The 27,211-nt window shown below is 39.4% G+C and overlaps 1 protein-coding gene across 1 annotated transcript; it reads right to left on the bottom strand.

Annotated features, from left to right (window-relative positions):
* Nucleotides 1–1,369: 1,369 nt before the first annotated feature.
* On the bottom strand, nt 1,370–11,923 carry LOC115680847 (ent-kaurene oxidase, chloroplastic-like). Its single transcript, XM_030604689.1, has 8 exons — nt 11,770–11,923; nt 11,168–11,328; nt 3,215–3,376; nt 2,743–2,883; nt 2,401–2,655; nt 2,151–2,312; nt 1,872–2,066; nt 1,370–1,768 (listed from the first exon to the last, which is right to left on the bottom strand). Exons 1-8 carry the CDS (start codon nt 11,921–11,923, stop codon nt 1,370–1,372), a joined length of 1,629 nt encoding a protein of 542 aa, XP_030460549.1.
* Nucleotides 11,924–27,211: the final 15,288 nt, after the last annotated feature.

Genomic DNA, 27,211 nt, shown 5'->3' with positions numbered 1-27,211 from the left:
GATGTGGGACCCACAAGAAAAGAAATAAAAAATCAATAAAAAAAGAACACGACAAGAAAAAAGGGGAACACTTTCTTATAATAGTGACCGGGGATGCTAAAAAGTACGATCTACAAAGGGCAATATTGTCAAAACATTATATTGAGGAGTCTCTTAGCTAAAGAGGGAGTAAAAAAAGCATGGTCCTTGACAAATCCATCCAAATGTCGGAGTTGGTAATTAAAGGATTTGAAGAACCCTTGAATCACCCCCATATTGAGGTGTGAAATTTCTGTTGCGCACTCTAAGAAAAGGTATTGGAGTCCATAGTTGATTGACGGGAGGAGCAATTAATGTAGTACATGTTCGAATTGATTTTTAGTTTTTAGTTTTTGCTTAATTTAAATTTTATTACTCATGCAATTTGACTTTTTTTTTTACGAAAACCACCAAAAACTCTTACCAAGTATAAATTGTGGCACATAGCTTACCATATAATCCTTTTATAATATATTTTGAAATCCGAATATCTAGTAGGGAAGTTTTTTTTTTGGTCAAAATCTAGTGGAGAAGGATTTTTTTTTTGTTCGCCCTACTATAACTCTCAACTCATTTTCAGACTTTTGCTCTACCTTTTGTAGGGTGTGGAAGTCGAAAACCACATCCGAAATTACACGTTCCCACCCCTAACCCCCTCTGAGAAGGTGGGATTCGAACTCCCCACCTCCCCCTTTCCAAATAGGAAGGGTAGCCACCGGGGCAAACCCCAGTGGTTAAATCTAGCAGGGAAGTTAGGAAGTTGCTTTTTGGCTTTTGATTAAGCAAAATAAAAACAAACAGGCCCACAATAGTTGTCTCGACTTAAGCAATTCAGGGAATTAGGGTCCGCATAGATATATTGAGAGACGTGGACTTTGACTTGAGCTCCCTCCTAGTGATCCCCGTTGATAAGGTATGGAAATTCTGGCGTGTGTTCTAACTGATTGAAAACACATCTTGAGACCAAAAGTTAAATAAGTCCTCTGTTCACACATCTTTAGGCGCACATATGTTCCTTGCAACCTGTCATGCGACATATCCTTTGGATCTTACTAAGTTAAAGCAACTTTGATTATCCTTAAGCACCACCCACCAATTAATGAAGAAGGTAACACAGTCTCACTCTGTAACAAAGAGGAGATCAATCTAACAATTCATGAGGAGAAGATCCTGATCATAGCAGGACACTTGAAAAGTCGCAGCTTCAGCTTCTTTCGTCAGAAGTTATTCTAAAACGAGCAAGCCAACGTTTGCATCGGAAGGAGTTCACCTTCTTCTTACATAGATTTTGCACTTTTTCTGAGACATGTTTCATTGACTCCTCACACATCATTTAGAGACTCCACATGTATTAGAAGCCAAAGAGGATGCAGCAAAAACATTGCCCAGGATTAAGATCAACTTCAGTCTCTACTATGATTTCTTCCACTTCGAACCAGTCACCTCTCAGCTTTAGCATTGCTTGCATCGGGTGGAGCTTATGCGTAGTTAGGCCATCCATATCGACATTCTCTCGCTCATCATCTCTAACTCGCCATTCGAATTCCTGCACTAATCTGCCAATTGCTGTGCAATATACCAACATGACCTGGCATGCTCCGGCACATGCCCTCTTCCCTGCCCTGAATGACATTGTCTTGTACAAGTCCGCAAGGTCGTACCTCTCATCAAGAAATCTCTCGGGCGTCCAATTTTCAGGATCCTCCCAATGTTGTTTGTCCATGTTACACCCGTAAATGTTTATGGCAATCTACAGAAACCACAAACATGGCTTGGAATGTAACATTATATTTCAGTTCAAGACAATGTAAGGATGAGGAAAGAAAAATGCATTTAAGTACTACTGATTTAACCCGGCTTCCAGCTGGAACAAAATAACCTCCTAATTGGGTATCTTCATGCACATAGCGCAAAGGGACTACAGGCACGGGACTATACTTCCTCAGGGTTTCATGGAATACAGCCGCAAGATACGGAAGCTGCGACAAGTGGTCCTCCGTGACTCTTTCTGAGCCACACACTTCTTCAATCTCCTCATAGAGCTGATTCTGTATCGGAAATCAAAGTTGTTTAATAATGGCTACAAATCTAGGGGTCTAATATATGATCAAAGGGGCTAATTAGATATGAACCTGCCGCTTTGCGTCTTTAGCGAGCTCGTACAGGGCCCACTCTGTTAGAACTGTAGTGCTATCCGTGGTCTCGATGATCGCCTCCCAAAGCAAAATGGCGATTTGTTCCTCGGTCAGTGTCGTCCCTTCAGATATCAAGAAATCTATATAAGCATCCGATTCCTGCTTCAGACAACGATATGAGTTGAGAAACAACTATAAGTGGTTCTTGAAAGACGATGTTGCTGCATCACTAGGAAAATGCTAGTACCTCTCCTGAAGCAATCTGCTGTTTTTGCTCCCTGATCATGGCCTTCGTTACTATGTTCCTGCAGAGCGACACTGCCCGGATCTTCTTTTCCCATTGCTTATTCGGTATCCATCTCAAATAAGGAAAGAAATCCCTCCAATCCACTTCTATTGCGCCTGCAATTATGTCCGTCACCAAGGCCTTGTATATTTCCTCCTTGGACAACGTGGCTTCGAGTTCGTCTACGTAGATGGATTTCACTTCTCTTCCCAGAACCTGTAGTGGAATCGATAATTTTTCACTGCTCGTAGCCTGGTCCAGTTTTGTTCATGCATTACTTGGGATAAGTTGGAGGTAGTTGACTTCTTTGAGTGCTAACACGAAGTTCTGATTCTCGAAGACTTTCCTGAAATTGACAGCTTCAAGGGGGTTGCTGTTCACACGAGCATGTAGTTCTATGGAGAGATTTTTTATCATGGTGTCCTGATGGCGACGCAGTCTTTTCTGCGCAGAAGATAGTTTAGGAGTTAGTTCAACTGACTGCTCACACTCCTTATTTTTGCCAGGTCCAACAACTATGATATAATTGAACTTCACATTTGAGTTCATAGTGATCCCTTTTCTTTGTGAAACTATCCAGTCTTCCTCCTATTATTCTTTCTCAAATCATTTGTTGCTCATTGATCTAAAAAACTATTTCCAAGTTCTCTTCGTTTGCTATTGCTGGTTGGGGATTAAGATGCAGAAATCTTGCTTTAAAGTTATAAATACATGAACGCTACACTTGCATAAACATGTGCAAGTGCACATACACAGTATCTTTCAATTAGTGTACCTGCGCATTTGCACCCAGAACACCCGCAAGAATGTATCGCTTAGCAATTTTGTAGAACTCATTGCAGTCGCTTGTGGCCACCATACATCTATTGGCCGTGAGAATCTGCAGAGCACTCGATAGATTTCTCGTAGAGATTGATGAATATCTAGTGACCATGGCCTGAAACAAACAAGAAACTGCATTTTTCACCTTTTTTTCACTAGACTGTGTCTCTCTCCTACTGTCAGAACACTATGAAAGCTACTTAGGGGAGATGCCCCATTCATCTTTCGATCAGAATGGCTTTGGTACATAATGTCGCCTTTGAACCCAGATTTTATAGCTGTATACTAACAAGAAACCAAATTTTCAAGAGACGAATGATAAGCTTAGAAAGATTCCTACTACTAATTTTGCTACCAGTTTGCGATGTGTATTAGTTTTGCTGGGCTAGGTAAAATGAATCAGAGCCTCGTTTGTTCAGACAGAAAGAATTTGCAAAATTGCTATTGCAGTTATCTGTAGGGTTCCTCAAGTGCTAAAAACGCAGCGGAATTTATAAACCGAAACCCTAGACAGGATCCATGCGTATATTGAAATCTAAACAGAAGTTCGACACATACCTTTTGTAGATCGAAGGTAAATTGACAATCGATTGTGTCTGGATTAGCGCCCCAAGTGTTGCGCTTTTACCGGTATCCACACACACGAACGGAAGTCTCCAACGATCCTAGTGCTAGCTAAAGATCTTGGACTTCTTTTTCCTGATCGCCTTTGATCTTCGAGACTCTCTCAAAGATCTCTGAACAGAGAACGATTCTCTTCGTATTCTCTTGGAGGCGTTTTTTTTTCTCTCTTAGGGTTTTTCGTCACCCACACGCTATATATATATATATATATATATATATATATATATATATATATATATATATATATAGCCTCATTATCTATGCGAATTAAAAGAAGTGGGGCTGGGCGATTTGGGCTCGCCAAACTGTCCACCTTCAATCATACGTTTAATCGTTATCTCATAACGTGCACGACCGCGTAGATAAGTTAAATAGGAGAATAAATTAAAATCTATTTCTTATTTTAAGTAGATCCCGGCGCACGGAAAATATTAACTCAGTTCGCTATTGTGTGCGACTCTGTAGGTTCGCTAAACATTAGCAGTGTGCTCAAAACCCTTTTTGGCCCACAAGTCATAAGCGGTCTCTAGCAAGACATTATGACTACCTAAGTATAGTGAAAGTTGGTTTTCTGACACAACCTAATCCACAACTAATATTAGAGTATCAACCTTGATTGATTCCTAGGGTAGACCACTAACAATCTCCCACTTGCACTAGAACCAATCATATAAACTAAGTCCCTTTGTCACTTAATTTCCGAGTTAAGCAAAAGGTAGGACAAGTGTCATCCTTATATAGCTCAAACTCATTTTCCCGATACCGCAGCTAGACTATCAAAGCAAGTAGTTGACTCTTCAACTCACTTGAGCATGGCCATGCATTTCACAATCTCAACTCTACGGGAGGCCAGGATATCATACCCTCGTTATATGAGAGGGACAAATCCCATCTTGTCTACTCACATCACTTAGCACGATTCATGACATGCCCAGCCATTACCTTTAAAATCACCTGTTACGGCTTACGTTTGGTAATGTTAAAGCATGCTAATCCACGTCTAGGAAACCATGGCAGACTCAGGTCAAAGGACTATACTCTGTAGCTGTGATGAGAAACACTGATGACATTATATAACAATCCTACAATATTCTCATGGCGGGTCTGTCCAGTATAATGTTCTCCAACATGTATTCCATGTGATCAACTCTTTATATCTCTATATTCATGACCCGTGAAACTTGGTCATCAGTTAACTCACATGCTAGTCTCAAACACCATTGGCGTCCCAATGCATAATGGCAATTGACTAGGGACATTTAGAATATTAATATCCACTCTATTAATAGAGTTTCACGATCAAATCACGTATTTGATTATCTATTAAGGATATTCAATATTTAGGGGATAAAGATTTCGCATTCAATTATATACTCAAATTAAATCGAAATCAAATATAATATATATTTTATTAATGAACAATGAAAATGTATATCACATATACTCCCACTCACATCAAGACCAATCACTAATGTGTCTAAGGCCTAAAGCGTTACAATGACGCTCATGCTTAGGTTGTGGAAGAGCCTTCGTCAACGAATTAGCTGTATTCAACTCCGTTGCAACTTTGCACACCTTGACATCACCTCTTTCAATGAATTCTCGAATGAGATGATACTTCCTAAGTATGTGTTTGGTCTTCTGGTGAGACCTAGGCTCTTTAGCCAAAGCTATGGTCCCATTGCTGTCACAATAGAGGTCCGCTGGATTCGAACTAGTGGGACTGATTCCCAGTTCTTCTATGAACTTTTGAATCCAAACAGCTTCCTTTGATGCTTCTGAAGCAGCAATATACTTAGCTTCTGTCGTAGAATCTACAATAGTGTCCTGCTTGGAACTCTTCCAGCACACTACTCCACCATTCACGCAAAAGACAAAACCTAACTGCGATCGAAGGTCTTCTTTCTCGGTTTGGAAACTAGCATCAGTGTAACCACTTAAAGTGATATATTCCTCACTTCCATAGACTAAGAATAAATCCTTAGTTCTTCTCAAGTACTTAAGGATATTTTTTATAGCAATCCAGTGAGGTTCCCCTGGATCTGACTGGTGTCTACTTGTCATGCTCAATGCATAAGCAACATCAGGACGAGTGCATAACATAGCATACATGATGGATCCCACAGCTGATGCATAAGAAATCCTACTCATGCGGTCTCGCTCATCTTGTGTTGAAGAATACTGAATCTTGCTAAGACTTATGCCATGTGTCATCGGGAGAAAACCTTTCTTGGAGTCTTGCATATTAAACCTATTGATGACTTTGTCAACATATGTACTTTGACTCAGTCCAATAAGTCTCTTAGATCTATCTCTATAGATCCTGATCCGCAAGATATAGTTTGCCTCTCCCATGTCCTTCATGGAGAAAATTTTTCCTAGCGATGTCTTAACTGACTGAAGCATAGGAATGTCGTTTCCAATGAGTAGTATGTCATCCACATACAACACTAGAAACACAATTGCACTCTCACTAGACTTCTTGTATACACAAGCTTCTTCTTTATTTCTGATGAAGCCAAACTCTTTGACAGTTTCATCGAAACGAATATTCTAGCTCCGTGATGCCTGCTTCAATCCATAAATAGAACGTTGAAGCTTGCATATCTTCCTAGTGTTATCTGGTGATGTAAAGCCTTCAGGTTGTGTCATATACACATCCTCCTCTAGTTTTCCGTTAAGGAAAGCTGTCTTTACATCCATTTGCCATATCTCATAATCATAATATGCATCAAACGCTGGGACAATCCGAATGGACTTAAGCATAGCCACTTGCGAAAAGGTCTCGTCATAGTCAATCCCATGAGTTTGTTTGAAACCTTTAGCTACTAGCCGTGCTTTATAGATGTGAACCTTTCCATCCATATCGGTTTTCTTCTTGAAAATCCACTTGCACCCTATAGGTTTGACACCTTCGGGTGGATCAATCAAAGTCCAAACTTTGTTTTGATACATTGAGTCCATTTCGGATTTCATGGCCTGAAGCCATTTATCGGAGTCTAGGCCCATCATAGCTTCTATATAGGTCGTAGGTTCGTCATTTTCTATTAACAATAGATGACGATGTTCTGTCACAAGAAAACCATATCTCATAGGCTCACGATGTGTTCTTTCAGACCTACGAACTATAGGTGCCACTGAAGTAGACTCTACAACTCTTTGTAGATCTAATTGAGGTTCCTCATGAACTGGAATGCCCTCTTATGGCACAATAACTTCTTCGAGGTTTACCTTACTCCCATTGGTTCATTTAGTAAGAAACTCTTTCTCTAAAAAGACACCATTTCGAGTAACAAACACTTTGTTCTCTGATGGATTGTAAAAGTAATATCCTTTCGTTTCTTTAGGATATCCCACAAAGAAGCATTTATCAGATTTGGGTCCAAGCTTATCAGAAAGTAAACGTTTTACATAAGCTTCGCAACCCCAAATCTTTAGAAAAGACATACTAGGAACTTTTCCTGTCCATATTTCATATGGTGTCTTCTCTACAGCTTTTGATGGACTTCTATTTAGTGTAAAAGCAGCTGTCTCGAGTGCATATCCCCAGAAAGATAATGGAAGATCTGAATGACTCATCATTGATCGAACCATGTCTAACAAAGTTTGATTTCTCCTCTTAGAGACACCATTCCACTGTGGTGTTCCAGGGGGAGAGAGCTGCGAAACAATTCCACACTCTTTGAGATGGTCATTGAACTCTTGGCTTAAATATTCTCCTCCTCGATCAGATCGAAGAGCGTTGATACTCTTGCCAAGTTGATTCTATACTTCATTCTGAAATTCCTTGAACTTTTCAAAGGAGCCGGATTTATGTTTCATCAAGTAAACATATCTATATATACTGAAATCATCAGTAAATGTAATGAAGTACTGATAACCTCCTCTAGCTGTAGAACTTAGTGGTCCACACACATAAGTATGTATAAAGGCCAATAATTCTTTTGTCCTCTCACTTTGATTAGTAAAAGGAGCTTTTGTCATTTTTCCAACTAAACAAGATTCACACGTATCAAATGATTCAAAATCAAATGAATTTAATAGTCCATCGCTATGAAGCTTGTGAATTCGTTTTTCGTTTATGTGGCCTAATCGACAATGCCATAGGTAGGTTGGATTCAAATCATTAGATTTAAACCTTTTTGTATTTATATTACAGATTGGCACATCAAGATTTAGAACATATATCCCATCCACAATATGGGCACTACCACAAAACAATCCATTAATATAAAATGAACAACTATTGTTCTTTATATCAAAACAGAAACCTTCCTTGTCCAAACAAGAAACAAAAATAATATTCCTACGTATGGCAGGTACATAGTAGCAATTATTCAGTTCTAAAATCATGCCAGAAGGTAAAGCTACATCATATGTTCCTACGGCAAATGCAGCAACTCTTGCTTCATTTCCAACACGTAGTTCCACTTCACCTTTTGTAAGTGTTCTACTTCGTTTTAGTCCCTACACATTCATACAAATGTGAGTACCACAACCGGTATCCAATACCCATGAAGTAGAACTAGTAGTAACATTTACTTCTATAACATAAATACCTGAATCAGAAGTCTCACTTCCCTTTTTCTTCAGATCCTCCAAATATTTCTTGCAATTCCTCTTCCAATGTCCATTCTTGCCACAATGGAAGCATATAGCATTAGCAGTCGGACCCGGTTTGGTCTTGGATTTGGGTTTGGGCTTAGTGCCCTTGCCCTTACCCTTGACCTTACCTGGCTTCTTAAAGCCTTTCCCCTTTTGAACCATGAGAACATTAGGCATAGGGTCCTTCTTGATATTCTGCTCAGCAGTTTTGAGCATCCCATGCAGTTCAGTCAAAGACTTATTTAGATTATGCATGTTATAGTTCATAACAAACGTGTCATAATCATGAGGCAATGACTGAAGAATAATGTCAGTAGCCAACTCTTGGCTAATGGGAGAGCCCAACCGCTCCAGGTTTTCAATATAACCTATCATCTTTATGACATGCGGGCTAACTGAGCTCCCACTTGCTAGCTTGCACTCAATTAAAGTCTTTACCGTCTGGTACCTTTTAGTGCGTGCCTGCTCCTGAAACAAATTTTTCAGGTTCATGATCATATCATAGGCATCTACATTCTCAAACTGCTTCTGAAGGTCTGAGTTCATGGTAGCTAACATTAAACATGATGCATCTGATGCATCATCTTTATGCTTCTGATAAGCATTCCTTTTTAGCATGGGGAGCGTTGGAAGGAGGTGCCTTCTGGGGAAGTGGTTTCTCCATGACATAATCCTTTTTCTCCTGTTTGATAACAATTCTCAAGCTTCTATACCAGTCCAAGAAGTTTGAACTATTCAATTTGTCCTTCTCAAGGACAGATCACAGTGAAAAGTTTGATGCAGAGCTATTTGCCATTATCTACAACAAATATGCAAAGTGAATTGTTCATTAATATTATTTATAATAAACTCCCACTATACTTTTATAATATGTGTCCCAATAAGTATAGTAGACCAAGATCCATATTTTATCAAGACTCGAGTAAACTTTGGCTTACAGCTCAAGACTAAGTTATTTAGGTAGACAACTCTTTGTCAATTGTATTGAATACAACTCTTGGTTGTTGGGGTTGATATCTCATATCTTATCCCCAAACACTATGCCTCAAGGCCCAAAACTGTTTTGATAGCCTCGTTAAGTAAACCAATCTTGACCTATGGATAACCATTATCCATCCTATTTTACTCAAATAATTAAAGACACCCTGCTTTGGCAGATCCATCTTTTGACGATTCAAGTCTTAATAGGTGTTTGATTGGAAAGACATCATATTATTACTTAATTTTTATTAGGGACTATTAATGTTTATTTAGTGATAAATGTATGCATGTTATGAATAAAAACGAAGCATCACTTATCATAACAAAGGTACATCAATTATATGGGAACGAACAATTCCATGCAAGGGTCAAGGGGGCTGCGCCGCCTTGCGGGGTCGAGGGGCAGCATCCCTCGCGGGGTCGAGGGGCAGAGCCCTTTGCGGTGGTCTCGCTAATCAATCAGCGAGCGAGGTTCGAAGGGGCAGCGCTCCTCGCAGGGGCTCGGGGGCAGCGCCCCCGAAACCTAGACAGAATTCTCAATTCTATTTTCTCAGGATTCTATTCGTCCCCTTAAATCATCCCTGCTAGGGCGGGCAGTTTCAACTAAACCGCCTCTAAGGCTGTCCTGCTTTGTTCCTTCGCAATACCCTAAACGGAATTCGTAATTCTGTTTGTTTTTTAACAAAACGCCTTTGGATCAATGACATTAATCCACATTTGCAGGAATTCAAATTCGTTTCAATGTGAAATTACTCGAATTGATCATATCAATTCATATTCCCAATTCATCTAACTCTAATTCAGAATCAATTCAGGCATACATCATATGTATCAATAATTAGGGTTTCCTATTCAACTTCAATATATCGCAAGTGGCTCCGATACCACTGTAGGGTTCCTCAAGTGCTAAAAACGCAGTGGAATTTATAAATCGAAACCCTAGACAGGATCCATGCGTATATTGAAATCTAAACAGAAGTTCGACACGTACCTTTTGCAGATCGAAGGTAAATTGACAATTGATTGTGTCTGGATTAGCGCTCCAAGTGTTGCGCCTCTACCGGTATCCACACACACGAACGGAAGTCTTCAACGATCCTAGTGCTAGCTAAAGATCTTGGACTTCTTTTTCCTGATCGCCTTTGATCTTCGAGACTCTCTCAAAGATCTCTGAACAGAAAACGATTCTCTTCGTATTCTCTTGGAGGCGTTTTTTTTTTTATTTTTCTCTTAGGGTTTTTCGTCACCCACACGCTATATATATATATATATATATATATATATATATATATATATAGCCTCATTATCTACGCGAATTAAAAGAAGTAGGGCCAGGCGATTTGGGCCCGCCAAACTGTCCACCTTCAATCGTACGTTTAATCGTTTATCTCATAACGTGCACGATCGCGTAGATAAGTTGAATAGGAGAATAAATTAAAATCTACTTCTTATTTTAAGTATATCCCGGCGCACAGAAAATATTAACTCAGTTCGCTATTATGTGCGACCCTATAGGTTCACTAAACATTAGCAGTGTGCTCAAAACCCCTTTTGACTCACAAGTCATAAGCGGTCTCTAGCAAGACATTATGACTACCTAAGTATAGTGAAGGTCGGTTTTCTGACACAACCTAATCTACAACTAATATTAGAGTATCAACCTTGATTGATTCCTAAGGCAGACCACTAACAATACTTCCTTTGCAAGATCAGCAGAATTGAGAACAACCGCGGTTGAAGCACCGGTTCTAATGGAATGGATGGGGCCATAAATCTCAGCCCACTTCTTGAACGCCTTGAGAGGCTTCTTTTCCTTCAGTTGAAGCAAATTGCCCACTATCGGCAGCCCTCGAACCTCTGTAGAAACAAAGTTTTTGCATTTATCAAATGAACTCTCCGGTACTTTTAGCTTCATTGTCCTTTGTTTATTAAACCAGCATTACATAATTAGTAGTGACAATTCGTGTCATTAAGTACCATCCAACGAGCACACCCCAAGAAACTTGGCAGAGAATAGCAGTACAGTGATCTGTACAACTCATCAATTGGCTCACAAAGTGTTTGAACTTTTTTATAGCCAGACTTTTTCCCCAAATTCTTATCATATGCTAGTTCAAGATACAACTATTACTATGTTAAGTTTAAGATTGAAAAGCAAAAAAAGAGAGTGGCATCTCATACATCAATTGGACGAAAAAGTCAAACGAATTAGATTGCTTGAATTACCTGGTCATTATTTACCATGTGAAAGAAAGCAAATGTACTGCAATGAGAAAACTGCAGGAGAAGCATACATACTGGGCAGTGATGCGAGTTCAGAGCTGCCCTTATTTTTCCGGGTGTATTTGGATCCTTTCAAGAAAAAGAAGAGCAAGACCAAGGAGACACCACCAAGAACGGTGGTAGCGGCAAGAGGCATGGACATTTCTTGCAAATTCCCTAGCATGCTCATGGAGTCCTTGGATTTTGCAGAAATGCAGAGACAAAAAGAAGTACCGGGAACCCACCCATCGGTAGCCGCGTTGGTTTGCACTCAGTTCCTTTCACGAGAGGTCCTGGGTTCAAAACTCGCCCATCGGTGATTTAAGTGGGGGGTTGTGGCGGTGAGATGCTGCGCTAGCCCCTCTCGAGGACTAGTCGGGCATCACCACTGGTTTGAGCCCTAGCTCGCCGGCCGCGCGAACACCTCGATTATCAAAAAAAAAAAAAAAGAAGTACCGAGCTCCCAAGTTGTCCAGATCATATAGACAGTGCTCTGGCTTCAAAACAAATTACTCCATTTGCTGTTTTCGGTTACTAAACAGTAGATTCCTAGATGAGGAAGAGATTGGAAAACTATATTCTATTGGAAGAATATCCCATGTTTGCTACATTCATACTTGGAGCTGTGGTGCTAGATTATCGCAGGTAATGTGTCGTTTGACAGATGGCGACTCTTTTTTAGCATCACTAGAGTTACAATTGGGGTATCTCTATTAATGCTTTCAACATGAGAAAGCATCTTATATGGTTCAGTCAACGGTCGGTGAAATGGGACCGATAGTCCCAGGTTACGAACGGTAAGGGAAAAATAGCAAATAAAGGCACGAAGTATCTTTATTTTTTCAAAAGAGGGCCCAATGTGCACATTATCTCAAAGAAGAGCTTGAAGTAGCCAAATCAATCTTAAATAGGGCTCTGAACTCATCGACTGGCCAAATTTTTTGCCGGCCGGCGAGTGCTTAATTTTTTTGGCAGCTAGAAGAGGGCATTTTTGTCCAAAACAAAATCTGGATAAAAGATTAAAACAAGTAAAACTAAAAAAGCAGAAAAAAAGTGGCCAGGGTGTGCACACCACCATTCCGAATTTGCCGGTGAATGCTGTCAACCCCCGCTTGCCGACACCGGCGCCGCATTGCTACTGGTGGCGGTGGAGGTTGTTGTGGTCGTTCTTTGTTGGAACCATCACATTGTTTGTTTTTCCTCTAGGACAAGAACAATGTTGGATCTCGTTCCCCGCCCTACACCAACTTTGCATTCGTCCATCACCATCTCTCGCCGGCAAAGTCGAACAGTGGTGGTGCACGCTTCTTTTTTCTTTTTTCTTTTTTGGGCTTTTTTACTTATTCCTTTTTCTTTTTAGTCTTTATCTAGAATTTGTTTGGACAAAAAATGCCCAGTTCCGGCCGCCAGAAAAATTGAATGCTCGCCACCGGCAAGCTCAGGCCCTTATTTGATATTGATTTGGTCATTTCAGATTTTGAGACAAGATCCATTTTATGCTTTCTTTTGACAAAATAAAAGTACTTCAACTCATTATTTGAAATTTTCCCGAAAGGCAAGACAATAAATTATAACTAAAGATTTCCAGCATAATTTCTTTTTGAAACTTCTTGAAAAATTTTGGACCCTAAGAGGGTTGGGCCACTACCAATGCCATGGTCTAAAGTGTAAGAGTTGGGCTTAAAATAAATAAAAGAGAGAAAAAGCCCAAAGCCCAAAGCCCAAAGCCCAAAGCCCAAAGACCCAACTCAGCTCTCAGCTCATCTTCTTTCTTCTCTTCTCTAGATAAATCACGTGAGGGCAAGCGGCGGATTAAACAAGGAAAATGCACGAAAGGAAGGGCTCGACCGTGAGGAAGAGAAAAGAGGAAAATTTTAGTGCATAGCCGATCCGGACTCCAAGACAAGTCGAATCAACTATGAATTGCAACGTTGAGTAAGTTGTCAAGCCTATTATTCTTTTAATCGGAGTGATTTTCGAAGTTAGGTCGTAAATCCAAAGTTATGTCAAGTTTGGACTGTGAGGATCGATTGAGGAGTTGACGAGATGTGGATATATATGGAAATAGTAGATAAGATCGTTGTGGAGCTGTGGGATTTGATGGAAATCGATTCCGAATTATGGTTTGATAAAAAAGAAATTGTGAAGTTTTACGTTCGAGTTATGCGTAACGGAAAAAGATAAACGATTGTTATAAACGGGTTTTTCATTAACGCGTAGGTGTCCTTTTATCGACGGATAATCGTAATCTAGTTAAGTCATTCCTTAGAGTAGTGTTTTATTTGTTTTTTGATATTGTCTCTCCTTAAATTGATAGGATTACAAGATTATCGGCTTGAATGGCGGCGTTGTTTGGTTTTGGGTATTGCCAGGTGAGTGGTGCTATTTCTTCTATGAATTTACAAATTCACATTTTCAATGGTAAAGTCTTAATATAGTATGAATTATTAAGAGCATGTTTTTTTCATAAATTGGATTGAACTTTTGCTACCTTTTAGTCGATTAAAAAGGCATTCAAAAGTCATATGAAGTAGTTTGAAATGACCATTTATGAATGCTTTGATTAAATGTTTTGTGAAGAGAATTGCCAAATGTTTTACAAAATGCATTTTAATTGATATCGTCTTTGATATCGTCTCCCGTTAAACTAAAAGTCTTAATATTGTTGCGAAATGTTTTATAAAATAGTTAATATCACGAAAAACCCCAAACTGGTACACCTGTGATAAATTTACCCTAAACAATTTTTTTGATCACAAAAAATCCCAAACTGGTATACTTGTGACAATTTTACCTCGAATTATTTTTTTGACTACTAAAAATCCCACACTGGTACATCTGTGATAATTTTACCCTGAACTAATTTTTTGACCACTAAAATTCCGAGCTGGTGCACTTGTGATAAATTTACCCTCCGTTAGTTTCTATTAAATTTTACTATCAAATTGCTAAGTTTGATGACACGTGGTAGTTGATGGGTATACTAGTTTGGGGTTTTACCCCTCTGTTTGTCACAAGTTTACCAATTTGTGGTTTTTCGTCATATTAATCCAATTTAATGAACACTAATAGAGGGTAAATTTGTCACAAATATATCAATTTGAGGTTTTTAGTGGTTAAAAAATTAATTTAGGGTAAAATTGTCGTAGTTGAACTAGTTTGGGGGTTTTTGGTGATCAAAAAATTAGTTAGGGGTAAAATTATCACAAGTGTATCAATGTGAGGTTTTTGGTGGTTAAAAAAATAGTTTTGGGTAAATTTGTCATATGTGTACCAGTTTGAGGTTTTTTGTGGTCAAAAAATTAGTTCGGGATAAAATTGTCACAGGTGTACCAGTTTAGGGTTTTTCATGGTATTAACCCTTTATAAAATGCATTTTAATTGATATATAGAATTGTGAAAGGTTATATGATTCCGTTTGTAAACTCAGTTTTTTAAGTGGCTTTTTGGTTTTGATCGTAGGTTCTTGGAGAAAGATATTAACCGATATTGCTCATATATTGCTATGATAAGAACCTATTAAGGGGGGGGGGGGGGGGGGGAGGGAGGAGGAGGAGGAGGAGGAGTATGCATACTGTTTCCAAACGTCTTTCTGAGCCAAACCACCGGCTGGTATAGGCGGTAGACCTAGTCGATCAAGAGGGGTAAACTTGGTTGCCTTTGTCACGACGTTAAAAGTGATCATAATTAGATGTTGAGCATTAGATTAGTCGATGGAATAAACCATCGATGTGTGATTGATAATATTAATCAATAGTATAGACCATTGATGGTTGTTTGTTATTATTGAGTAAGTTTTGTTGCCTATTCTCGTGCTTATAAAGTTTTGTTGAAAAGTTAGTATACATTTTTTATATTTTACGTACATAGTATATTGAATTTGAGATGAGGAGTTATGATATTGTTTTATAAGGATGCATAGTGAATGTTTGATCCGCTTAGAAGAAGTGTATTACTCATTGGGCCGTGGTAGCTCATGCCATTCTTCTTATTATGTTTTTTAGGTCCCTCAGTTAGCATCAAGTAGGACGAGAGTGTATCGTGATCAGGAGGGCTTTTGATAGTGGGGATTTTTTGTATAAGTTATATATGGATGAGCTTATGAGTTAGATTTTATATAGATATACATACATATATATATACATATATATATATATATATATACATATATATATATACATATATATATATATACATATATATATATATATATATATATATATCTTCTTGATAGTTTATAGAAAATTCTGACATGGTTATGTTGGAGGTTGAACTACAAAAAAACATGTAATTTGCGACGGAAATTTTACGTCGGAAATTTGCGACGAAATTTGCGACGGATTATATTTTCCGTCGCAAATTTGCGACAGAATTTGCGACGGATGAAAAATCTGTCGGAAATTTGCGACGGAAATAAAAAACCGTCGCTAATTCCGTCGCAAATTTGCGACGGAAAAAAGTTCGTCGCAAATTTCCGACTGAAAAAAAAAACCGTCGCCAAATCCGTCACAAATTTGCGACGAAAACGAACGCCCGTCACAAATTTGTGGTTTATCAGCCCGTGATATTCCAACCCTATCTCTCTCTCTCGCTCTCTCTTGCTTTTCTCCCTCTTTCATATGTCCGAAATCAGCAAAATCCGCGCACGCACATATTAATCTCGGTGAAGCTTTTGTACCGGTAAGTATCATAGCTAGCTTCGTGACTATTCATCGTTGAATTGTAATTTCTTTTATTTTATATATGTTTATGTTTGTTTTTTTTTCGTATCTGCATCACGGTTTAACGACCGGCGACCGGCGACCGGCGACACCTCGCCGGCCTTTGGATGAGGCCGAACGGCCACGCCGTTTTGCGACGGAAATAGTTTCCGTCGCAAATTTGCGACGAATAAATGAAAATTCCGTCGCAAATTTGCGACGGAATTAACTTTCCGTCGCAAATTTGCGACGGAATCAAGGATCCGTCGCAAATTTGCGAGGGATGAATTCCGTTTCCATCGCACATTAAAAATTATTAAAAAATGATTCTTAAGTGATTATTCTTTTTGGGTATGTGTCTAATTAAAGGTCTCGCAATCCAAGTGGACGTTGCAATTCTCACCAAATTGACCACTTTTTCCTATCAATATTTCAGTCAAATATTTGGGTAAGTCTTCTTTACATGGTAATTTTTTCTATTTTTGCAATTTCATATTAATTGTTGCGTGAATAACAAAAATTATAATTTCCAAAATTTTATGGTTTTAATTAAGAACAATAGATATGATATTTTAAATATTTTACCAGAATTTTTTATTTTAATACAGACACAATGCAAAGAGAAAGGGCTTGGATGTATAATAAGAACTTACCTGGACGTCAAGGATTGACAGATGAGTTTCGTACTGGGTTGGAACTATTTTTAGACTTTGCTAGTAGTAAATATGAGTTTATGGATGGAAATAAGTTAAGGTGTCCGTGTAAAAAGTGCGGTAATGGTAAATTTCTTGTGTGTGATCAAGTTAGAGAACACCTTACTAGATTTGGGTTTAGTCCGAACTATTATAATTGGACTTCCCATGCTGAACCATTTATATCTGATGAAGGATATGGAAGAAGTGACCAATTTTCAGTTAGGGAAGAATGTGGCTATTATGAGCAATTGAACCCATACGAGAGGATGGTGATTGATGCAGCTAGTTATAATTTTGTCACAGAATCAAATCATGCAGGTACTAGTTTTACTCCTACACGTGAACAAGTGGGTACTAGTCATGCTTCACAATTGGAAGATATAGGAGTAACGGGTTTTGATGAGAATGTCTATAATGAAACTTTTCAATCTAATCGCCCGGGATGTGTTGAAAGCAAGCAGATGAACCTTTATGGGCAGGTTGTGAGGACCACACTAAGTTATCGGTGACAGCCCGACTATTAAATATCAAGGCAGAGCATAATGTGTTCATGGATTGCTTCAACTCTTTTGTTGAAGTAATGCGGGAATCATTGCCTCGTGATAACATCATGCCAAGTGATTTTTATGATATGAAAAAGCTAGTGGATAACTTAGGTCTTCCGGTTGTAAGGATTGATGTATGTAGTAGGGGTTATATGATATATTGGAGAGATGATGAAAATGCATAATCTTGCAAATTCTGTAGCCAACCTAGGTACAAGATTAACAGGAGGCCGGGTCGTAATCAGAAGCGTAGACCATGCAAGCAAATGTTTTATCTGCCCTTAATCCCCATATTGCAAAGGCTTTATGCGTCTAAAGCCACTGCTGAACACATGACTTGGCATGCAAATTATGAAACAGAAGAGGGTCTAATGTGTCATCCTTCAGATGCGGAGGCATGGCAACATTTTGATAGAACATACCCTGAGTTTGCGATGGAGCCTCGGAACATCAGGTTAGGTCTCTGTGCCAATGGATTTGCTCCATTTGGGAAAACAGGAAAAAATTATTCATGTTGGCCAGTTATCTTAATGCCGTACAATCTTCCACCTGGTATGTGCATGAAGACACCTTATATGTTTTTGACATTGATCGTGACAGGGCCGCAAAATCCGAAAAAGTTGATAGATGTTTATATGCAACCATTGATTGAGGAGTTACAACAGCTATGGGTTGAAGGTGTCCCTACGTATTACATTTCTACCGATCAAACATTTGTAACGAAGGCTGCCCTTCTTTGGACGATAAATGACTTTCCAGCTTACGGAATGTTATCTGGATGGAGTACAGCTGGGATCTTAGGATGTCCGATATGTTTGGAGAGGTCAAAGTCATTTAGATTAAAACATGGAAAGAAGCCTAGCTATTTTGACTGTCACAAACAATTTTTACCGCCAAGCCATCCTTTCAGAAGGAATAAGAAAGAGTTCACCAAGAATAGGACTGAAAGAACGCGTCCACCATTGAGGTTGACCGGCGATCAAATTTGGGAGCGTGTGCAGGACTTTCCAACTGTTGTTGAGAACCCGCACGGCACGACTTTTGCGTACGGAAGTACACATAAGTGGACAAAACGCAGTATATTTTGAGATCTACCATATTGGAAGGCCTATCTTATTCATCATAATCTTGACGTCATGCACATAGAAAAGAATATTTTCGACAATGTCATAAATACTGTAATGGATGTCGCCGGAAAAACAAAAGACAACTTGAACGCAAGAAAAGATATGAGAGATATTTGCGATCGGCCAATACTAGCTGTAGATGCAAGCAGCAGGGGACCAAAACCGAAAGCAGTTTATACATTGGATAAGGAGCAGGGGCTAGTTGTTTGTCAATGGTTGAAATCTGTGCGGTTTCTGATGGATATGCTTCGAACCTCGGGAGATGTGTTGATTTGAATGAATGCAAGTTCACAGGTTTGAAGAGTCATGATTGTCACATCCTGATGGAAAGACTAATTCCAATAGCTTTGAAGGAAGTTCTACCGAACTTTGTATGGGGCGCCATTACAGAGTTAAGCAATTTTGCTCCATGATATTTGCTTGACAGTGTTAAAAGCATCGCACATGGAAAAACTAGAGAGAGATATTCCAATTATTCTTTGCAACTTAGAAAGGATATTTCCTCTAGCGTTTTTTGATTCGATGGAGCATCTCTTAGTTCACTTGCCTTATGAGGTCAAAGTTGCAGGTCCCGTCCAATTTCGATGGATGTATCCATTTGAGAAGTAATGTTTTTTTTTAAATACAGTTCAAATTAGTTTATCATATAATATGTTCCGATAAGCTTCTTTCTATTTCAACTAGATTCTTATATCATTTGAAGAAAAAAGTGAAGAATAAGGCACGTGTTGAAGCTTCAATTTGTAATGCATATATTGTGGAAGAAGTGACAACATTTGCATCATACTATTTTGAGCCGCACGTTTAGTGTAAGAGGCGGAGAGCATGCAGAAATGATGAGGGCCCCATTGATCCCAATTGCACAGCATTCTCTATTTTCAATTATCTGGGTGGACCAAGCGGCGCATGTCAGTTTCGTTACTTATCAGGCGAAGAATTTCATGCAGCCCGTACTTATATTTTACTGAACTGCCCAGAAGTCGAGCCATACTTCAAGTAAGTGTAAATTTGCAAATATATGTTTTGTGTGTCAAATATTTGCTAATATTTATATGGTTTTTAATATTAGGATTTTCCAAACTTCAATGTTTGGACTACAACCAAATGAGTTTGACCGTTTATGCGATAAACAATTTGCAGCATGGTTCAAGACATATGTAAGTTGCCTATGGACTAAAACCAAGTTATTAAAATTATATACATCATTTAGTATAATATATATTATTGACTTTGCATGTGTAACCTTAGGTTCACAGTAATTATGATGAAATTGAAGGGCAATGATTGTTATATCATCTATCATGGGATCCACAGTTAAGAGTTCGAAGTTGGCCAGCATATTTCATAAATGGATATAATTTTCATACTCAAGAATATGGAATGGGAAAATCCACAATGAATAGTGGTGTGTCTGTTTGGTCATCCAATGGTGGCAGTTCAGAAGATGATTTTTATGGCTTGTTGGATGAAATCATAGAGATAGAGTACCCTGGACCATTAATGATGCGGGTTGTGTTATTTAAGTGCACGTGGTTCGACCCTGTCAAAGGAATGAAGGTGCATACGAAGTTCAATTTGGTTGAAATAAATCACAAGAAAAGGTATATGAAGTATGAACCATTTGTCTTGGCACAACAAGCAATTCAAGTATGTTATGCATCATATCCTAGTTTGAAACGTGACAAAGCTGATTGGTGGGCTGTATGTAAAATCAAAGCACGGAGGAAAATCGAGGAACACTGGAAGGATAGAGCCTACCAACAAGAGGAAGTGTGTAACACGGTTGAAATTGAGGAATATAACATACCAACTTTACGAGATCCGTGTGGAGCAATGATAGATGTGGATCCAACTGAAATTTGCGAATTAAATGTACAAGAATGTTCAGAATCTGATTTTCAGACAGATGACGAAGACGAAGATGAAGACGAAGATGAAGATTAAAATATTTGTCACAAAACACTACAGATGTGTAATTATTAATGCTACAAGTGCTATTTTGGTTGTTATTAATATTGTTCTTGTTATTATTGTTATTGTGCTTTTTTATTATTGTTATTGTCGATTATTCTTTTTATTTTAATTGATCGTCCGAAATTTTGTCCCTAAATGCCGACAAGTCAAATATTATTAACGTGCCCTAACATTTCCGATATTCTAATTTCCATTGCAAAATTTGAAATGCCAAAATTTTGGACTAAAAAAAAGACGTAGCAAATTTAGGACCCAAATAAATGAGATGCTAAATTTTTGACCGAAAAAAAGACGTCACAAATTTACAACGATCATGTAGTATGTCCATATTTGCGACGGACTCAACCTGTCCGTCGCAAATTTGCGACGGATTTTTATTTCCGTCGGAAATTTTTGTCGGTCGAAAATTTGCGACGGACATAGAAAGTCCGTCGCAAATTTGCGACGGAAAGTGGAGTTCCGTCGCAAATTTGCGACGGACTCAACCTATTCGTCGGAAATTTGCGACGGACTATAATGGTCCGTCGCAAATTTTGCGAGGCAATTTTTACCGTTCGAAATTTGCGACGCATAATTTAATCCGTCGAAAATTTGCGACGGATTTTTATTTCCGTCGCAAATTTGTAATGGATTTTTTTTACGTCGCAAATTTGCGACGGATTTTTATTTCCGTCGGAAATTTTTTGTTGGTCGAAAATTTGCGACGGACATTGAAAGTCCGTCGCAAATTTGCGACGGAACTCCACTTTCCGTCGCAAATTTGCGACGGACTATAGTGGTCCGTCACAAATTTTGCGAGGGAATTTTTACCGTTCGAAATTTGCGACGGATAATTTAATCTGTCACAAATTTGTGACGGATTTTTATTTCCGTCGCAAATTTGCAATGGAATTTTTTTACGTCGCAAATTTGCGACGGATTTTTATTTCCGTCGGAAATTTTTTGTCGGACGAAAATTTGCGACGGAAATTGGAGTTCCATCGCAAATTTGCGACGGACACTTTAAGTTCCGTCGTAAATTTGCGACGGACATTAGGTCCGTCGCAAATTTGGGACATTATTACCCCCTCCTCCTCCTCCCCCCTTCCCCGACGCCGCCCAAGCCCGATCTGCGCAGCTCCCCCGCCGCCGTCGCAACCGTCCAGCCTCGCAGCCGCCCCACAGCTCCCCCGCCCGTCGCCCGTCGCCCCATAGGCCCCCCCGCCCGTTGCCGGTTGCGGGCCAGCCCGCCCCACGTGCCCGCTCGCCCGCCCCGCCGCGCCCGCTCGCTTCGCTCGCCTCGCCGCCTCGCCAGCGTCCGGGAGCAAAGCAGCCCGAAGCTCGCCGCCGCCGACCAGCTGACCAGAGCACCGACGCCGTCGCCGTCCAGCCTCGCCCGCCTCGCCGCCGGGCCAGGAGCCGCCCACACCGCTGGGCCCGCGTAGCCGCCGCCGTCGCCGCTGTTGCCGCCGCCGCCCACCATCACCGGGCCGAGGCTCTAGCCGGAGCAGCCCCCCGCCCGTTGCCGCCTCGCCGGAAAGAGCCACCCACCGTCGCCGCCGCGGCAGCCGCCGCCGACGCCGTCGCCACCGGGCCGCTGCCGCCCGACCGCGGCGCGCTGTGCCGCCTCCGGCCAGCCGGCCACCCGCCTCCCAGGCTGACGGCCGTCGCTGCCGCGAGCCGCCGCCGTAGCCGCGCCCGACGCCGTCGCCGCCGACCGACACCGTCGCCGCCGAGCTCCGCCGTCGTTCTCCCGGTTGTGGCCGAGCACCTGGCCGACTAGTCACCATTTGGGCCCACGCCCGCGCCGGGACCGCTACTGTTCGATCGGCCAGTTTTTGTTGTCCTTGAACCAAGTAAGCAACTCCCTAAACCCTAGTTAGTATAATTAGGTAATTAGTCGAACTTGTTTAGTGATTATTTAGGATCACTTTTCGTTGGCTAAGTTACGGGTCGATGTCAGGATTGCATGTGGCTTTGATCGATGGTCGACTGGTTAATTTGTCTATTATGTGGTTGATTAAGCGTTAAATGACGATAGGGTGATTGATTAAGCGTTTTCACAGAAAATGCTTGAAAATTGAACAATTCTATAAAAAATCATGAAAAATTATGCAAAATTAAAAAAACGGTATATGTTGGCAAGAAATATGAAATTTGACCGTAAAAGTTTTTTAAAATTTTTAAAAAACTAAAATTTCATAATATCACAAAATGGCAAAAATTAATAGTGACCACCCATTTTGAGTGAAATTTAGATTTTTTAACGTTCCGGGACAAAAAATATTAAAATTTTGAAAAATTTCATAACCTTATAAAATGGCTTAAAATAAATGTGGTCACCCATTGTGAGGGAAATTTTTATTTTTTTTGGGTAAAAAAAAATTAAAAAAATATAAAATTTCAAAACTGCATATAATTGCCTAGAAAACATGTGGCCATCAACTTGCAGTGAAATTTAAATTTTTTAAGCGGCCAAAAAAAATTAGAATTTAAAAATTTTCAAAACTTCACGGAATGACTTATAATACCTGTGGCCACCCACTTTTAGTTATATTTAATTTTTTTAACGTGCCCTAAAAATTATTAAAATAAAGAAGTACAAAAATTTTGGAAACTTTACCTAATAGCTGAGACTACCTGTGGCCACCCAATTTTAGAATGGAAAATTTTTTTATTTCACGGAAAAAATTTTATATTAAAAAATAATAATTTAAAAATTCTAAAAATTTTTAAATTTCAAAACTTTACAGAATGTCTTAGAATATCGGTGGCCACCAACTTTTAGTGAAATTTTTTTTTAGGTCCCAAAAAAAATTTAACAGTAATAACAATTTTTCTCTTATAAAACTTTACAGAATGACTTAGAATACCTATGGCCACCCACTTTCAGTGAAATTTAAATTTTTGTACGTGGTCAAAAACAATTTAATCAAAATGAATGTGATTCATATAGTGATGTTTGATACCTGTGGCCACCCATATCGTGCTCATATATTGATGTTTCATATCAAAATGAATGGGATTCATAGTATATTTGTTCGTAGGAAATTGCACGTCATAAGCACTCGACATTGGCTCATTTCAAGGAAACATTTTCTCATTCTTTCCATCAAAATGGTAAGCTTCGTCATGTACATCATTATGTGTCCGTAATACGTGTCAATAGTTCTTTACATATTCGCATAACCTTCCTACTTGTCAGTATAAACGAGGAGGTCATTCGTATAGAAGACAAGCCTCTTCCTCGTCCTCGTCCCCGTCCCTTTCCTTTCCTCTTCCGCTGTCCCGTCATCTAACCCTCAACCACAATATGGTCCGTCACAATATGGACACGTTGGCCCTTCCTCCAACACTCAACAACATGTTACGGGACTTGGCCACATGCGAACTGAATCTCCTCCAGTTCAATCTCCTTTAGCTCCCTCTCCTTCCGTTCCACCCCATTATTCGGCGGAACAATCGAATATTGACGGAAACACAGGTCAAGAAGATAACCGATTCTTCATATGCCCATTTGGAGATTCGTAAGTACTTCATTTTTATTTTAGTATATGTAATATTTAGGGCTTTAGATATTGATGTCAACTGAATTGTCGATGTTGCACAATATCCGTATGATTGCAGATTCACGGATGCTCCGTCTGTTGTGAGGGAATTGAACAAAATAGTAAGAAACTTTTGGATGGGAGAGTATATTACTTACAGAAGTGTTCCACAAGAAGTGAAAGAAATATGGTGGAATGAGTTCAAGGTAAGTTTTACATATTTTATTTTCTCACCAATTAAGTTTGGTGTAGTATATTGATGGTCAAGAATGATGTAAAGGGACCTGAACAACTCTGTAGTTTTCGATACCTAAAGGACCAGATATTTTCCCCGACATGAACTTTACAAAATCTGTCTATATTTGTCTGGTGCATGGTTATGGATATGTGATCATCATAATAACTTTCAATTTGTGTTTTTATTCATTGCAGCGGAAGTTCAAGTGGGAGGAAGCGGAAGACAATGAAGTGAGAAGAATTTTCGATAAGAAAAACGGTGATTTTATGCGAAATGTCATGAATAGAGCGAAGATCAAGCAAGTGAAGCCGTCTTTCTTTACAGCTGACAATTGGGCGGCAATTAACAGATTTTGGGCATCTGAACAGAGTTGGCAATTCTGTGAGCAGAATAAGAAGAATCGATCTTCTAGTTCTAGTGATGGGTCAGCCACATATGCTGGGGGCTCTATCAACATTGCGGAGCATCGCAAACGATTGGTAAGTCTGTTAAATGAGTTATAAGTTAATTTAATTCAATTACTCATGTTTACATTTTGTAGGCACAAGAATTGGGGACGGAACCGACATTTGCAGCTACATTTGAACACACATTTCAAAAGAAAGATAAGATATGGACTGGCGATCGAGCAAAAGCTGTTAAGGTATGTAAGGTTATACTTTGGCTTATATGTAAACTATAATGAAAACCGTGAATGCTTTCAATATTTATGGTAGATATATATATATATATAGTGATTTTATTTTCATCTACATTGTTAATGTAGGAAAAATATAATGAACTTTTAATGAACAGTGCTAGTGGTAGTGATGATTGTCCTGAGTCCGGGCCATCAGTTGATAATATGGCATTATGGATGGAGGCAACAAGTGGGGTGAAAAAAGGGAAAATATTTGGGATGGGATCGTTGTCAAGGATGTACATGCCAAATAATCCTGGAAGTTCATCATCCACTGCGACTGGTCGAAGGAGGTCACGACAAGACGAGCAATTGACCCAAGAAGTGCATCGTCTAAATAATTTACTTGTTCAGAAGGACGAACAAATAAATAACTTGGAACAACAAATGAGACTCGTTATGCGACACCTTAACCTCAATCGCTATGACGATCCTCCTGTACCTCCAGCCAATCCAATAGGTGATGACCAACACATTGATGCCGAGAATGCTAATGATGATGATGATGATGATGATTTTCTCCAGACTTTCTAGTTAAAATTCTCAAAATCGGGGGTAAGCTTGCTTCATCATCTTGGTTTTTCATAATTTTACTCATATTCATATGTAAGAACATTTATGTTCGTCCTTAAACGTATTTTTGTTAACCCTCTTGTTATTTTACACCTAGTTCCACATCCATGCATAAACGCTTCTTTTATATTCTGGACTGATTTATGTATCGACATTTCCTCAGGCCTCGATAAAAGTGACTACTTTTGGTGTCCTGCCATCGTACCAAAGCTGCGTCTTCTTGTGTATGATTTTTCTGCGTCTTCTACGGTTGCCCCGTCTCTTAGTTCATGTTTTGAATGTATTGTAAGATTGGATATCAAATAGCATCATGTCAGACTCTGCAACTTTCCTTCAGTTATTTGTTTCAATTATATGTCATTGTGGCTGGTTTGTCAGAATCTATGGTTTGTTCGTTTTTTTGTTTCAATTATATGTCATTGTCTCCTTTGTTTGATATGGACAAGAATTTATGGCCGAAATGATGTAAAAATAGCGACGAATATTTTAAGTCAAATTTTGCGATCATTACAGTTCGTCGCTAATTTGCGACGAAATTTGCAACGAATTTGCCACGAAATTGCGACGAATTTTGCGACGGTTCGTCGCAAATTTGCGACGAATTTTGCGACGGATTGTATTCGTGGCTAATTTGCGACTAATTTTGCGACGAATTTTGCGACGAAATTTGCGACGAAATTTGTGACGAAATTTTGCGACGAATTTGCGACGAATTTTGCAACGAAATTGCGACGAATTTTACGACGAAATTTGCGACGAATTTTGCAACGGATAGCGTTCGTCGCAAATTTGCGACGAAATATTTGCGACGGATTGTATTCGTGGCTAATTTGCGACTAATTTTGCGACGAACTTTTTAAATTTTCCGTCGCAAAATTTTGCGACGACCTAGTAGCGACGGAATTTTTTCCGTCGCAAAGTCGATTTGCGACGGATTTTTCCAAATTTTTTGCGACGGATTTTTCCAAATTTTCCGTCGCAAACTTCGTCGCTAATCCGGTGTTTTTTTGTAGTGTTGCGTCCTTTGGGAAAAAGGATGGCCGTGTCATTGCCCATATTCCTATAGGATTCGGGGTGTGACATCTAGTGCCCATATAACTATGCCACATAGGAGTTGAACGTGATACCTCCTGATCTTGCGGCGCAAGAACGATTGCTTTTACGAGTAATACTCGAAAAGCACTTTATACTATATCTCTAATAAATGATGAAAATAAGTGGGGAATTATATGGTCCTTGCACTGTTGGCATGCTCTATGTCGATTTTCATATTATATTTTATGACACACACGGTGGCAAAACTTATCTCTTGTCATGACTCCCAAGACAACTTCCATATCTCTGTCTAAATGCAGATGGAAAACATGGAGGAAGCGTGGAAGATCAACATGTTTCAAGTACAAATAAAAAATTGAGTGCA

Source organism: Syzygium oleosum, unplaced genomic scaffold (genome assembly GCF_021117445.2).
Source record: "Syzygium oleosum isolate NSW1041296 unplaced genomic scaffold, Sole_v2.1 Sole_v2.05, whole genome shotgun sequence".
Classification (NCBI taxonomy): Eukaryota; Viridiplantae; Streptophyta; class Magnoliopsida; order Myrtales; family Myrtaceae; genus Syzygium; species Syzygium oleosum.
This window is presented reverse-complemented; position numbering and strand designations above follow the sequence as displayed.

Excerpts from the sequence above, each read along its gene's own strand:
- LOC115680847 (XM_030604689.1), bottom strand. The coding sequence starts at position 11,923 with ATGAGCATGCTAGGGAATTTGCAAGAAATGTCCATGCCTCTTGCCGCT. Across the intron at positions 11,329-11,769 it reads TGAACTCGCATCACTGCCCA|AGGTTCGAGGGCTGCCGATA; the intron begins GTATGTATGCTT and ends TTGTTTCTACAG. Across the intron at positions 2,656-2,742 it reads TCGTGTTAGCACTCAAAGAA|GTTCTGGGAAGAGAAGTGAA; the intron begins GTCAACTACCTC and ends ATTCCACTACAG.